General features: G+C 37.5%; 2 protein-coding genes across 8 annotated transcripts in view; both read left to right on the top strand.

The window, feature by feature from the left end:
• The window catches only part of CD274 (CD274 molecule), a 41,052-nt gene extending 29,046 nt beyond the window's left edge, over positions 1-12,006 (top strand). For all 4 annotated transcript variants that reach the window (XM_089912534.1, XM_022573642.3, XM_022573643.3 and 1 more), the window contains exons 6-7: positions 521-580; positions 1,307-12,006. In XM_089912534.1, the coding sequence (XP_089768660.1) occupies positions 521-580; position 1,307 (61 nt within the window). In that variant the 3' untranslated portion in view covers positions 1,308-12,006. The remainder of the gene's footprint in view (positions 1-520; positions 581-1,306) is intronic.
• PDCD1LG2 (programmed cell death 1 ligand 2) overlaps positions 1,429-14,187 on the top strand; it is a 132,289-nt gene continuing 119,530 nt past the window's right edge. For all 4 annotated transcript variants that reach the window (XM_089912532.1, XM_089912529.1, XM_089912530.1 and 1 more), the window contains exons 1-3: positions 1,429-1,518; positions 12,723-12,809; positions 12,921-12,974. In XM_089912532.1, coding sequence (XP_089768658.1) covers positions 1,470-1,518; positions 12,723-12,809; positions 12,921-12,974 — 190 coding nt within the window. In that variant the 5' untranslated portion in view covers positions 1,429-1,469. The remainder of the gene's footprint in view (positions 1,519-12,722; positions 12,810-12,920; positions 12,975-14,187) is intronic.

Raw genomic sequence — 14,187 nt, 5'->3', positions numbered from 1 at the left:
AGTCGTTGAGAAATTCCCTACAACCCCTTAAGAGGTGGGTGGATCTGGGAAAGTGGTGTAATTGAGTGAGTGGAGGTCAGCTTCTTCTAATGAACAAGTACTTAACAGAACTGAGACAGCCAGAATATAAGGATCAAGTTTCAGTGATAGGAAGACCTAAGATGGCTTTGATTTGTCCAAGGAAGTGGCTGTGGCCAACTTGCATTTCCATGTGAAAAATAATTAGTTGGCATTAGAAAGGACTAGAAAACCAGCGTGTGATAAAGTATCTCAGAATATGGTACATCTCTGGGGGAAGAATGGAAAATATAAGTATATACTCCTGAATAAAATTTAGAAAATTTTGAATTAATTAAACTGTTGAATTAACCTCAGGAGTTGGGACTCCTGGAATATGGAAGTCTACCAGATTTCCTAAGGGATTAAAAATGTTTCATAGGAACCTGGAATTTAAACTTGAGTCACTGTGTGGGATGTAGAGTTGTGTTATATGGAAATAAAAATAATTTTTTTTTTCAAGTGGGAGTGATGGATATGGAAAAATGTGGCACCCGAGATATGAACTCAAAGCAGCAAAATGGTAAGAATATTAGCAGGGATCGGAAGTTGAAGGAAAAGTAAAAAGTTAAAGAACAAGGAGAAGGCTATCAGCCATAATCTCCCCTCATTTTACAGAATGCTGACTGTTGGAACTGCCAGCTCCTCTTTGCCTCACAACTCTGATATAAGAACTATTCCCACAGTCTGAGATTTAGGGATGGCAAAGGAGAGTAGAGGGATGGCTCTTTGCGGAGGTGGGGGAAGGAGGCAGCTTCTCTCTGTTAGGTTTCTATTGCTCTGCATCCTAACATCTCCCTGCAATAGGGGACCAAAGTGATTTATGTGGATGGGTGATAGATGGATGGATGGATGATAGATAGATAGATAGATAGATAGATAAAACGTGTATCAGGCACTGTGTGTACTGCTTCATGTGCAGTACTTCAATCTCCTCCCTCCACAAAATCAAAGAGAATTTATTTATTTATTATCCTAGGATAATACTAGGATTATTCCCATTTTATAGTAGAGAAAACAGAGCGTCAAGAAGATAATATAAATTACCCAAGAACACAAATCTGGCAAAAATAAGGCGTTGGGTCTTTTAGTTTCACAACCAGGACAGTTCCTGGCAAACCAGGATGGTTGGTTACACTTTATCATGTAAGGGAAATTGGACATAAATATAATATGCTTCTTTCTGTTATTGCAAGTTTATTATATCATCTAGCAAATATAACTTATGTTTCTCATTTTCACTCTCCAGATACACAATTTGAGGAGACGTAATCCGACGTTGAAACTTCTGATCTTAAAGCAGGGATTCTCAGCCTGTGGTTTGAGTTCGTCAGGGCTAGGCATGACCAGAGGCATGCAATGGGCCAGTGGGCTGCAGACGATGTAGAACTTAAAAGGCCCAAGCTCTGAAAATGGAAGCTGGGAAAGAAGAAGAGAACAAAGGAAGAAGGAGTAAAAAAGGTAGCCTTAGCCTGGAAGGAAACCTTGGTACTTCAAAATGACCGGGAGACTCATCAATGCATATGAAAAGGAGAAAGGACACTTCTGAATGATAAATCTCCATGCAAATTATACATCACTCATCCTAGGAAAACAGGTTGAGATTCCCTGATTTAATGGTCAGTTCCTGCAGAAGTGCCCTTTGCCTTCACTCAGTGTTGATTTGTCTTCTGGGTAATTGAGAGTCCCAATGTTGCAACAGTACTTAAGTATGAGTTATTTTTATTTATTTTGAGTCTGTGGGGTCTTGTCATGTGAGTGTGGTTGTGAGTGATTTCTTTTGAAGATATGCTGTATTAGAAGTTAAAATTATGTCACCAGACCAAACTTACTGCTGGATGACTTGTGTGTGTCCAGCAAAATATAGTATTTGTAAGTTGCTTGATATCCTCTATAACTATCAGTACATAGGAACCATAGAGAACAAACCATTGGTTTGTATAGGATATTACCTTATTTAACCCATTGATACTTTGGCTGACTTGGATAATCTTATTCTCAGACCTCAAAGTAAGATACATTACCAAAATATGTTACGTTTAAGTATCAGCTTTACAACTATGTGTACACATAATCTCATTTCATTCCTGTAGCAGCTGTGTTGTAGCAAGCACTGTTCTACCCATTTCACAGCTGAGGGAGCAAAGATAAAATAACTTGCCCAAGACAATAAACAGCAGACCTCAGATATCCGAGACTGTCACCCACTCTCCTTTTATTTCTTTCTTTTAATTGAGGTGTAGTTGATTTACAATGTTGTGCCGATCTCTGCTGTACAGCAAAATAACTCAGTTATACACATATACACATTCTTTTTAATATTTCTTAATTAAAAAAATTTTTTTACCCACTGTCCTTTTAGAATGCAACTTACAGCTCTGTTTTACTTTAAGAAATTCATTAATTCAGTGAACATTTAGGAAGCACCCTACCATGTCAATCACTGTGCCAGGCAGAGTATACAGATGTGAGCAAGATAAAGCACTTCCCCTCGAGGAGCTCATAGTATCATGGGGACAGCAGTAAGAAAATGTATTGCTACAACGTGGTGCATTATCATAGTATACGGTGTTCGAGGAGAATGCTTGTATGAGGAGGAAAGTCTAGAAATGCTGCCGAAGGAGGGGACGCTCTGGGTAGCCAGCCAGTGTGTTCCTGGACAGTTGAAAATACTTAAACATTTTAATAATGAAAGCAATTTTAGTTTATGAGATGTCAGATTTTTTAAAACTGTGGAAAACAGCTCTTGAATTCCTTTTCTATCACTATATTTACCCCTGATTTGTTTGCCTTTGCCATGCAATTTGATGTTTATTTATATAGTGCCTAGTATTGTCTAGCAGTTTTTTTATTTAAGTGCAATTGAATTTTGAATTCATACTTTTTTATGATTCAAAATTCAAAAAGTCCAGTAGGAGACATTAAAAATTCTCTATTCCATCCTCCTACTCATCTAGTTTCCCTTTCCAGAAGCAACAACACTTGTCTTTTGTTTATTTGTCTTCTAAAGATATTCTATGAACATATGTGGAAATGTTTGTAAAATGTGTATATATTTTTAGTTTTTGCTCTTTTTCACATAAGTAGTAATGCATATGCGTCTTCTGTGCCCTTTGCTATTTTTATTTAATATACTATTTCTTAGGTAGTAGACAGAACAAATTTGAAGTTCCCAGTGGCTGGGTACTATGTCTTGTTTGTTCTAGGTCATCTTTTCCATAGTCTCTTAGTATCTTTCATATGATGTGGTACATACTAAAGAGTTACTACACCTACATTTAGACAACCAGCATTTGTCGAGTACTTGCTCTATGACTGTGTTTGGATTTGGTTTATTTTGTGTTTCTCAAAGAGAGAATGTGTTTCTCAAAATGGATTTTCCAGGGTACATGGGGTCAACCTGGCTCTAAAGGATGACTTTATTGCTAAGTCTGTATGACAGAATCATGTCTGGAACTTGTTTTTTTTCTGTTTTCTCTTGAGTATAAACTTGAATTCGGGGCTTCCCTGGTGGCGCAGTGGTTGAGAGTCCGCCTGCCAATGCAGGGGACGCAGGTTCGTGCCCCAGTCCGGGAAGATCCCACATGCTGCGGAGCAGCTGGGCCCGTGAGCCATGGCCGCTGAGCCTGTGCGTCCAGAGCCTGTGCTCCACAACGGGAGAGGCCACAACAGTGAGAGGCCCGCATACTGCAAAAAAAAAAAAAAACTTGAATTCAATGTTGCACATGCAAAATTACATGTTCTTTTTGGAAATTCCAGTCAAGTACCTTGACCCTAGACCTTCATCTGTGCCAGAAAAGGCCTGTGATGCCTGTGAGCTGTGCCTGAACCCTTGAGTCCCACCAGTTCTCACCACTACACAGACCTCCTAATACATTGCTTTCCAAAAGTTCAGATGCCCTCTCAGGAGGTCCCAGAGTATTTCTTCCCTCTTGGCCATTTACCTGGATCACTGACAAGGAAGACCGACTTTGCTTTGCCACATGTCCAGGCTGAAGAAACAGAATCTCCAATAGAACTTTTCCTGTTATCTTTTTGTACATGTTCATTTGCACAATATCCCTTGTTTGAGTGACAGTATCCTTTGTTTGTGTGAAGTACAAGTGAGGATTCTGGTTCAGCAAGACTAAAGTCTATTTACTCCATTCCTAAATCTTAATGCCTTCTTGTGGTATGGGATTTGTAAGGCACTTTATCCCTTTGTCTTGTGTTTCATTGTAAATGATACAGGCAGAGATGATATCTAGTTCTGCAGTGGATTGTCACTGTTTACACCTGCATTAATTTAATAAAATATTCTTATTTATTTTGCTCTTCAGTGCACCCACATATCTACTTTCTTGTTTTCTACATGTTTTATAAGACCATTTCCAGTTCAACATCCCGATGGAGACAGTTACTTGTAATATCTTCAGCTACCTTCCTAGTTCTTTTTTTCATAGCTTCTATGTTTACACAGCATACTCTTGCATCCTGTGTGATGAAAAAATATCAAAAGAATTTTTTAAAGAATGCATTGAAAATTTTCATCCTCTCTCACTTAATAGCTTCCTTTAGGACAATACCAAGAAAAGAGTCAAAATTGTGTTGTCCAAATTGAAGATCTGAGGGAAGGGAGATGGGAGAGGAATGGTCTTCAAGAAAACTATAGGGAAATGAAGGGGCTTTCCTTTACGAGAGTACTCTTCTCAGATCAGTAGACATGGATATGCAAGCCCATGCATACGAAGCTGGATGCATTTCAATCATGCGGTTCTGAAAAGGAAGTGAGAAACCTAGATTGAAGTCAAGTTGAGGATTAAGGCCTGGTTCAGGGTGGGACAGTAAGAAGATTTAATGTCAACTAATTTAATTACTTAGTCATCAGGCTTACTTTAAAGAGACTTTTGATCATTTCTCTAAACCAGACACTCTCAAAAGATAATGATGACTATTTCTAAGAATATATATCAGATTCTAGATGGTTCTAAAGAAAGAGTATCAGTATCTTTGTAGAAATGATGATGATATAATGTCTATGCCACTGCTGGGCAATGAAAGCAATAAAAATGCATGGTTGGCATCAGTATATTTCACCTTTCTGATCAATCTTCCTGGCTGGCTTTGGTGGTCATGGTTCTGGATGGAATTTTGTGACACTGGAAGGGTCCATACTGTAGGAAAGTTAGCTTGAAAATGTACCATAAGCCGTCATTAAGCTTTTACTCCAATCCCTTTTACAAGCATGTGACTATCTACCATAAGTGGACCAAATATATTTTTATCTAAATATTTTAGAAAATTATAGATTATTACTATTTTAAAACTTAGAATTCAAAATTAGCTTTTTCACTGTAGATATCCCTGACCAAATTTGTGAAGGTAGATACATGCCGTTTTTATACTTTTTGCCTACTCCAGGCCCACAAAGTTTCAAGGGAATTAATACTACAAATCAAATTACCCCTATATAATTTAAATATTTCCAGAATTATTTATATTTTAAAAGAGGTTAAAGTTTGACCAAACTGAAGCAATTGTTAGTGGTGGGGTTTTATCATTAATAATTATAATAATTACCATTTATTGAGCATGTACTCTATGTCAGGCACTGGGATTACACACATTATCTCATTTAATGTCATGGGTTGGTGATAAAGTGTACCAAAAAAGTGCACCATGTTTACCTGGAGAGCTACCAAATCCGGAAAGTTAACGAAAACCGGAGCATTAAAAAGGCGAAAATAAGTAACTGCATAATTACAGTGATATTATGGGAAGCTTTTATTTATTTATTTATTTATTTATTTGCACCAGGTCTTAGTTGCGGCAGGCAAGCTCTTTAGTTGCAGCTTGCAGGCTCCTTAGTTGTGGCACATGGATCTCCTTAGTTGCGGCTCCAGAGCTCCTTAGTTGTGGCATGCGAACTCTTAGTTGTGGCATGAATGTGGGATCTAGTTCCCTGACCAGGGATTGAACCCCGGCCCCCTGCACTGGGAGCGTGAAGTCTTATCCACTGTGCCACCAGGGAAGTCCCAGGAAGGTTTTTTTTTTTTTAAATAGAGTTTTTATTATAATTCTTGCTGATTATTTACTTAAATATTTTCCCTCAACAGAAAAATATAAATGGCCATTTAAATGTTATATATATAAGACTATGACATTAATTTTGAATGGAGAGTAAGTTGTGGAACATTGGCTAAGATATACACTTCTCAGTTTCTTATTGTTGTGAAGCTATCATATTTTGACTCTATTTTCTACCAATTTATGATCTGCCTGCAGATATTATAGTATAAAGATGCAACTTGGGGGGCAGGAGTTCTGAATATGCATTTCCATTCAAGGAAATATTATCAGTAAACAGATCCCCAACCTCCCCTTCCAGTCAATGTGACCTCTCTAGGAGATCTCTTTTTGTAGAAAATGAAAGTGGCTAATACAATCTCACCAAGGAGAGAGTCAAACTGGGGAGATGGGCAGCAGCCTCGAGTGTGGAGTGAAATCTCATCCATGACCCCAGGATTTAATTCCTCATCAGAGCTTTTCAGTCCACGTGGCAAACCAGGGGATGATCCAGAGGGGGATGGGAGGTCAAAAATGTTAAGAAGAGCCACCCACTGCAAGGATAGGCCTGAGGAAATAGGCAGCAGCATCCTGGTTGAAGGGGAGGTAAAGGGAGGTGAAGATCCACCCTGTCTCCAAACTTGCAATAATCTCTAGGCTGGAGACCAGCCAAAGGATCACACACTCTCACCTTCACACTTTGAGACCCCTGGGGATGACTGCAATGGTGGCAAAACTGAGTTAGGACAGTGTTCCAGAGCCTACATTTTGGGGCCGGAAAATTCTCAAGAAATAAATGGTTTACCAGATTAAGATTTTATGGCAGGATTGTGTCATACCTCAACATATTAATCTGATTTTTCTCTGTGTATGTCCCTCCACCTCTTCTCTCCCTCTTCGTTGCCTGAGGGTCGATTTTCCTCCCCAAGCCCATGCCAAAGCTGAAACCTAGAAAGTACCACCTTATTCCCTGAAATTCCACTCCCATTTCCCACAGTTCCATTACAAACATCTCAGTGGGTCAGGTAACTCATTGGACATCTTCTACATGCCAGGCATTTACAGGGCATTGTAGGGAAGTCAAAGATATTTAGTGTGGCTCATGCTGTCATGGAGCTTACAGTCTAACTGAGGAAATGATATATAAATTTAGGAAGAATTAAGTAATAAATCAAGTGTTAGAAAAGATGAGACATTTTAAAAATGTCTCAAGACAGTGAGAAGAGAGGACAGCAAATGCTGTGAAATAGAGGAGGGAGGAAATAGTAAGGGTTAGAAAGCCTTCACCAAGGAAGCCAGATTCAACTTGGACCCTGGAGAGTGGAGAAGATGCCTAACTCTGATGTTTTGTGTCTTTGTCCATTTGGGCTGCTATAACAAAATACCACAGATTGGTAGCTTATAAACAGAATTTATTTCTCATCTTTCTGGAGACTGGGAAGTCCAAGATCAAGGTGCCAGCATGGTTGTGTTCCAGCCAAGACCCTCTTCCTGGTTCACAGCTGGAACTTTCTCGCTGTGTCTTCACATAGTGGAAGGGGCAAGGGATCTCTGTGGGGTCTCTTTCATAAAAACACTAATCCCATTCATGAGAGCTCCACCCTCATAACCTAAGCACCTCCCAATGGCTCCATCATCCTAATCACCTCATCTTTGGGGGTTAGAATTTCAACATGTGAATTGGGAGGTGGGGCACAAACATTCAGATTATAGCAGTGTGGAAAGCAGTTTCTTTTCTTTTCATACAGGTTAAATTTAACAATCGAAGAAAATCTGTGATCCCTTACATTTACTTGATACAACCCTAAAAAGGATAATTTGGCAATATCTATCAAGTTATAAGTGACCCAGAAATTCTACTTGCAGAAATTTACCCTACAGCTGTATTCTCATATGTGCATAAGGAAATTTATTGCAACTTTATTTATAATAGCAAAACACTGGAAACAACCCAAATGTCCATCAATAGGGAACTGGTTAAATAAATGTGGTGGCACATCCAAACAACAGAATACTGTATTAGACAGCCACATCAAAAAATAAGGAAGTTCTTTTCTGTACTGACATGAAACAAATCTCCAAGATAGAGTACAATATGCTACACTTTGTAATTATATTAATTAGGTATACAACAACACATATACTATGAGCATTTACTTTCACAATAAGTAGTATGTATACTGTGTACACTTATTTTGTATATTATGTACACTATGCATCCTTTCAGATACAAATTTTGCACTTTTGAAAGGAAAAAATTAGATACATATTTCCTTGTATATGCAAAAAATATATATCTGAAAAGATGCATCTGAAACTGTTAAAACTGGTTGCCTTTGGGGTGGCATATTGGGTTTATAGTGGGAGAATTTTATTGGTTTTGACTTTTGAATCATATTATTACCTATTCCAAATAAACAAATTATAATTTTAAAAAATCTGAGCTCAATTATTTGCCTTCCAGGAACTTCCATGTACTTTTAAGGAAATGATAACTCTCATTAATGTATAAGGCCAAATACAAACATCAGAGGTGAGGGAGTTTGAACAACTGAATTCAGCCACCGCTGGATTTCAATCTGGACTTGAGCCCAGCTGTATTGAATTATTTTCTTTCATTTAATTTTTCCCTGTTTTTCACTGGTCTCACTCCCAGAACAGCCTCTAGTATGTGAAAGCATGATCAATTTATTTATGAGCTCTGATTAAGCAGCTATGGGTTTGGATCCTCATGATAATAAAGGAAACTTATAAAAGAACGAATAGGCCAGGGGCTTCCCTGGTTAAGACTCCATGCTCCCAGTGCAGGAGGCCCGGGTTTGATCCCTGGTCTGGGAACTAGATCCCACATGCATGCTGCAACTAAGAGTTCGCATGCCACAACTGAGGAGCCTGCATGCCACAGCTAAGAAGGCTACAAGCCGCAACTAAGGAGCCAGTGAGCCGCAACTAAGGAGTCCACGTGCCGCAACTAAGGAGTCCACAAGTCACAACTAAGGATCCCACCCAGTGCAACCAAATAAATATTAAGAACAAAAAAAAGAATGAATAGGCCAAATCAACCCATTGTTTATAGTGCCATAGACATGAAATATGCTTCCACATATATGAACTAACTAAAATATTTGAACCTTGGGAAAGCTTGCAAGAATGATCCCAACTTATAATTTATCCAGTCAGAGAACCGAGTTTAGCACACGTGAAGTTTTTGCATAACCACAAAGTAAAGTTTGGTCAGCATTTTGGGGGCTATTGGTGACTATCAAAATCCCCAAACCATAGGCTTTCCCTTTCATTATCTTGGCTTCACCATGAGGAAGTTTGGCTGTCTGCCGTAAGATCAAGCATCCAGCCTTTAACAAGACACAGAAAGCTGTTTTCGCCTCAGTGCTCTGCAGTGGTGAAAAATGAAAAGAAAGATCATAGAGGTGTTACTCAATAGACAACAAAACTTACATAACTGAAACTGATTAGAAGAACTGTTTTGCTGTGAGAATTAAAGAAAATGCTGCATCAGGACTGAGTAATGAAAAAACTAATATTAGTAACAGCAAATGACTGAGAGCAGCCTTCATCTCTCAACCATCTCTCCTCCTTTCTGGATACAGATGACTTAGCAAGAATAAAATGGTCTCTTTCTAGGACACTGAAGGTGTTTGGAGACTTAAAAACTTGATTTAAATGATTCAGGTATCTAGGAGAAAAAAATGCAAAACCCCACAAAAGACAAAAACAACAAACACCTGTTTATACTTACCACAAGCTCTTCTCAAGTTGCTTCATTTCAAGTGACTATGAAAGAAAAGAGAAAAAACAATTAGCTGTTTTGAGAAATGTATGTACATTTGGGAAGAGTGAGAGAGTGCTTTTAAACACCTGGAATCCTTCAGACCCAAGTTCCAGTCTTCTTAACACTATGACCATGGCTATGTTATTTAACTTCACTGAGCCTGTTTCCTTGCGACTAAAATGGAGTAAAGATTAAATGAGGCAGCGTACCTAGAGTGCTTAGCACAATGCCTGGTGCTCTAAAAGCCTGCAATCAATTTGTGTATCGATATTACTGATGCCAAGAAATGGTTTATTAAACTATTTTCCAAGAGCTATGAATCCAGCCAGACTGTTATTGTTATGGATGACTTAAAAACTTTTTTTTTAAATTAAAAGTATTTACTATTAAAATTTTATTTTTAAAAATAAAAAATTGAAAGCTAAAGTGTTTAATTTTTCTATCTTAAAAGTTAAAATAGCTGAATTAAAATTGTGCCAAGTTAAAGTCTAAATTGATAGACTTTATAATTTTTTATCTTTCATAATGTCAAAATTAACTAGAATTCCTTTTTCTTTTCAATTTGCACATTTAAAATTCTGGCATTCCTTTTTGATTCATCTGGGCCCCTCATGTTGGTAAATTTTGAGCTACTATAAAGCAGAAGTTACTTACATAGGATAACTTAAAACTTATTTAGGGGAAATTTAGGAAATGTTTATTTGGATAAACCATGTTTTGCTTGTTTTTAAAGAAAGATGCTTTGTTCTTTGCTAGTTTCAGAACAAACAGCTTTGTGGTGGAAAGCAATTCCTCTTTTTACACCTCAAGTTAAATATTTGTCTATTCTTCAGCCAAACTGAAAACATAACAAAATAATGACCCAGCTTGGTTTCTAACTACACAGAAATGAACACACGGTAAATGATAATGTATCCTCTTTATTGAACATTGGTTGAGCGCCTACTGTATCCACTAGGCATTATGGAGAATACAGAGATGATCCAGATATCCAAGCTGCCTTAAAAACATGAAGAGTGAAACATACTGTCATTAGTTATGGGCATAGGCCCTCCTCTTCCAAAAACAAAACAAACTGAAAGACACAAATAACATTGTTATAAATAATAACACAAACCATTGAATCACCAGAAAATAATTAAAGCACTTTGAACTCAACCTTTATACTCTCTACCATTCGAGTTATATTTTATCAAACCTTTGGAAGTTAATTCATATATTTTGGTGCCCCAATGACTCTAATCCAAATACAGTATTTTTGTAGTTCCATGTGTTCTAGTGTGTAATCACAGTGCTAGAAAACACATGGAAGAGAGTCAATAAATAGTATTAAGCTTTTTTTTTTTTAGTGTTTACTGCATGCTGGGCAATGTTGTGAGGGCTTCATGTGTATTTATTTAGTCTTCCTAAAAACCCTATGAGGAAAATACTACTATTATCTTCTCCTGTTAACAGATGAAGAAATTGAGGAACAGAAAGTTTAAGTAACTTAGCCAAAGTCACGCTGCTAGAAAGTTAAGGCCCCAGGATGCGAAGAGTTTGGCTTCAGAGCTCATGCTCCTAAACTCTACACTAGGCTACACCTGAATAATTGACTGAGTCATGTTAACTGAGGTTTCAAAGTTTAATACTGTTGGAGGAGTATAGTACGGTGATACCTGCCTGGGTTGAACAACTCCGAAGCAGTCAGAGGTTTGTTAGCCTGTGTATTTTTGTTTTTCTAGGCAATGGGGGCTAATCTGACTAGCACAACTATAGATATTCTAGTATGGGTCTTCCAATGAATCTTTAAATTCATTTCTGTTCAGTATATACCTAATGGTACAATTGCTGAATCACTGGTATATACATAAGAGTGGAATTTCTGGGGCATAGTGTAGAAATTGCTGGAAAATGTACCAATTTGCATTCCTAACATCAGTGTATGTGAATTTCAGTTGTTCCACATTCTCAGCAACATTTGGTACTTTCTGCTTCTTTTATTTTAAGCATGCTGGTAGATCCGTAGAGGTATTACATTATGGTTTTAATTTGCCTTTCCCTGATGACTAATGGAATTGAGCTCCTTTTTGTATGTCTATTGGTCATTTGGCAATAAACTTCTATGAAATGTCTTTTCAAGGGTTTTGTCCACTTTTCTATTAGGTTGTCTATCTTACTGATTTTGTGGGAATTCTTAACACATTCTAGATATAAGTCCTTTGTCAGATATATGAATTGAATATACCTCCTTCCACTCTGGTCTGTCTATACCCTCTCTTAGTGGGTCCTTTGGATGAACAAGAGTTATTAATTTTACATAGTGCAGTTTATCAATTGTTTTCCTTTATGGCTAATACTTCTTTTTTAGATTATAAAAATCCAATTACCAATACTTAATTCAGACCAATTCAGTCAGACTTTCTGGAGGTGAGATAAAAGTATCAATAATATTTTAATGCTTCTAAGATGATTCCAATATGCAGCCAATTTTGAGAATTGTGGATACAGAGCCACCTGCTAAGTTGTTAGCTATGATGTCCTTATGGGATAGAATTATGATATAGTTTGTCTATTCTTTATATGTGTTTTCAATTTTAATATATGAGAAAAAATTTTTAACATCTTTATTGGGGTATAATTGCTTTACAATGGTGTGTTAGTTTCTGCTTTATAACAAAGTGAATCAGTTATACATATACATATGTTCCCATATGTCTTCCCTCTTGCATCTCCCTCCCTCCCACCCTCCCTATATATGAGAAATTTTAATGATGATAATCGTACTGGGGGCATTGGTATGTGTAATGAGGAGTCTGACTCCATTTTTTTGATGTCTGACTGTTGACAGCTTTGAGCCTCACCTCTCCCTTTTCCTCTGGTGCCCCACATCTGGTCAAGCTGATAAGGAGACCTGGGTTGCCCTCCTTTGGCACAGGTGAGAGATTCAAACCATGCAAGCCTCTTCTTGCACATGAACCACCACTCCAGCCCTACCCCATAAAGATGATAAAAACCCAGGCTAATCGCCTTTCTTTGCCTTTTAAAGCCATTTCAGACCTGCTTGAGAGTCTGCCTTGTTCTCGCCAGGGGCCTCAATTATGTAAGTAATAAACTTTTTCATATCCTTTTAATGGGTGTGGCATCAGTCTCAATGTGAACCAAATTTTGAGTAGGGGTCCATTTGACTTTTCAGGGAACTATAACAGCATGGAAAACAGCCACTTTTGAAAATTGTCATTGCAACTCCTCATAAGATCACATGCCTTCATGTACCACCAAATACTCTCTTTACTGCATGGTACTAGGGCTTTTATTGTCCTCAGCTGCTAAAGACTCCTGCTTTGTCCTCTGGGAGCAGACTACGGGCTTTTAATCTCTATTATCCTACCAGACATAATTCCCAGGGGATTTTGCTACAGAACCTGCCTATTCTGGCATGGCTACTGTCTTCGCTCTGTTCTTCTGATGTAACATATCAACACTATCCTTTGATTCAAATTCCTCTTGAGTTTTGATTCCATGACAAGAAATGGACTGATATTTCAACATCTCAGTTTTAGAGCCTCAGAGTTGATTATATTTTTTGTATCCTTCTCTAGAAGAGTCACTTCTACTGTAGTTTTGACTTTCTTTTTGTTTTCAGCAGTCTTTAGCTATGTCTCTTTTCTCATCTCACCATGCTCCTGGCAACGTTATTGAATTAGAGAATCTTTTTATATTTATTAGCCATTTGTTAGCATTCTTTATAATCTTTGGTATCTAATACGTATTTTAATAGTTATAATGATAAACTAAATTCTACATTCTTTCCTCTATTCTTCTACTTTTGTGTCCCATTTAAGCAAACTTTGCCTACGCTTAGGTCATGAAGACTCCCTTCATGTTTTCTTCCAAAATTTCTCTGTTTTGTCTTTCATATTTAGATCTGCAATCCTTTTGGAATTAATTTTTTTGCATATCATGTGAGGTAGGGGTCAAAGTACATTATTTTCATATGAATATCCAATTGTCCCTACACCATTTATTGAAAAGACCATACTTTCTCTCCCTGTACTGCAGTCTCACCTTTATCATAAACCAAGTGACTGTATCTATATCTATGTCTCTCTAGTTATCTCTCTCTCTCTCTCTCTCTCTCTCTTTCTGCCTCTGGATTCTGTTCTATTATGTTGATCAGCTCCTTTGTTTCTACATCTAGAAAATTTTGTTAAAGCTGTATTAATTTTGTTAAAGCTGTATTAATTTTGTTAAAGCTGTATTAATTTTGTTAAAGCTGTATTAATGAGTTTAAATTTTGCCTCTTAGGGCTAGGA

The sequence above is a fragment of the Delphinapterus leucas genome, chromosome 6, assembly GCF_059928025.1.
Source record: "Delphinapterus leucas isolate spDelLeu-1000000601 "Yukka" chromosome 6, BTC_Dleu_Yukka2, whole genome shotgun sequence".
Taxonomy (NCBI): domain Eukaryota; kingdom Metazoa; phylum Chordata; class Mammalia; order Artiodactyla; family Monodontidae; genus Delphinapterus; species Delphinapterus leucas.
Note: the sequence above shows the minus strand (reverse complement) of the source record. Positions and strands in the feature narration are given on the sequence as shown.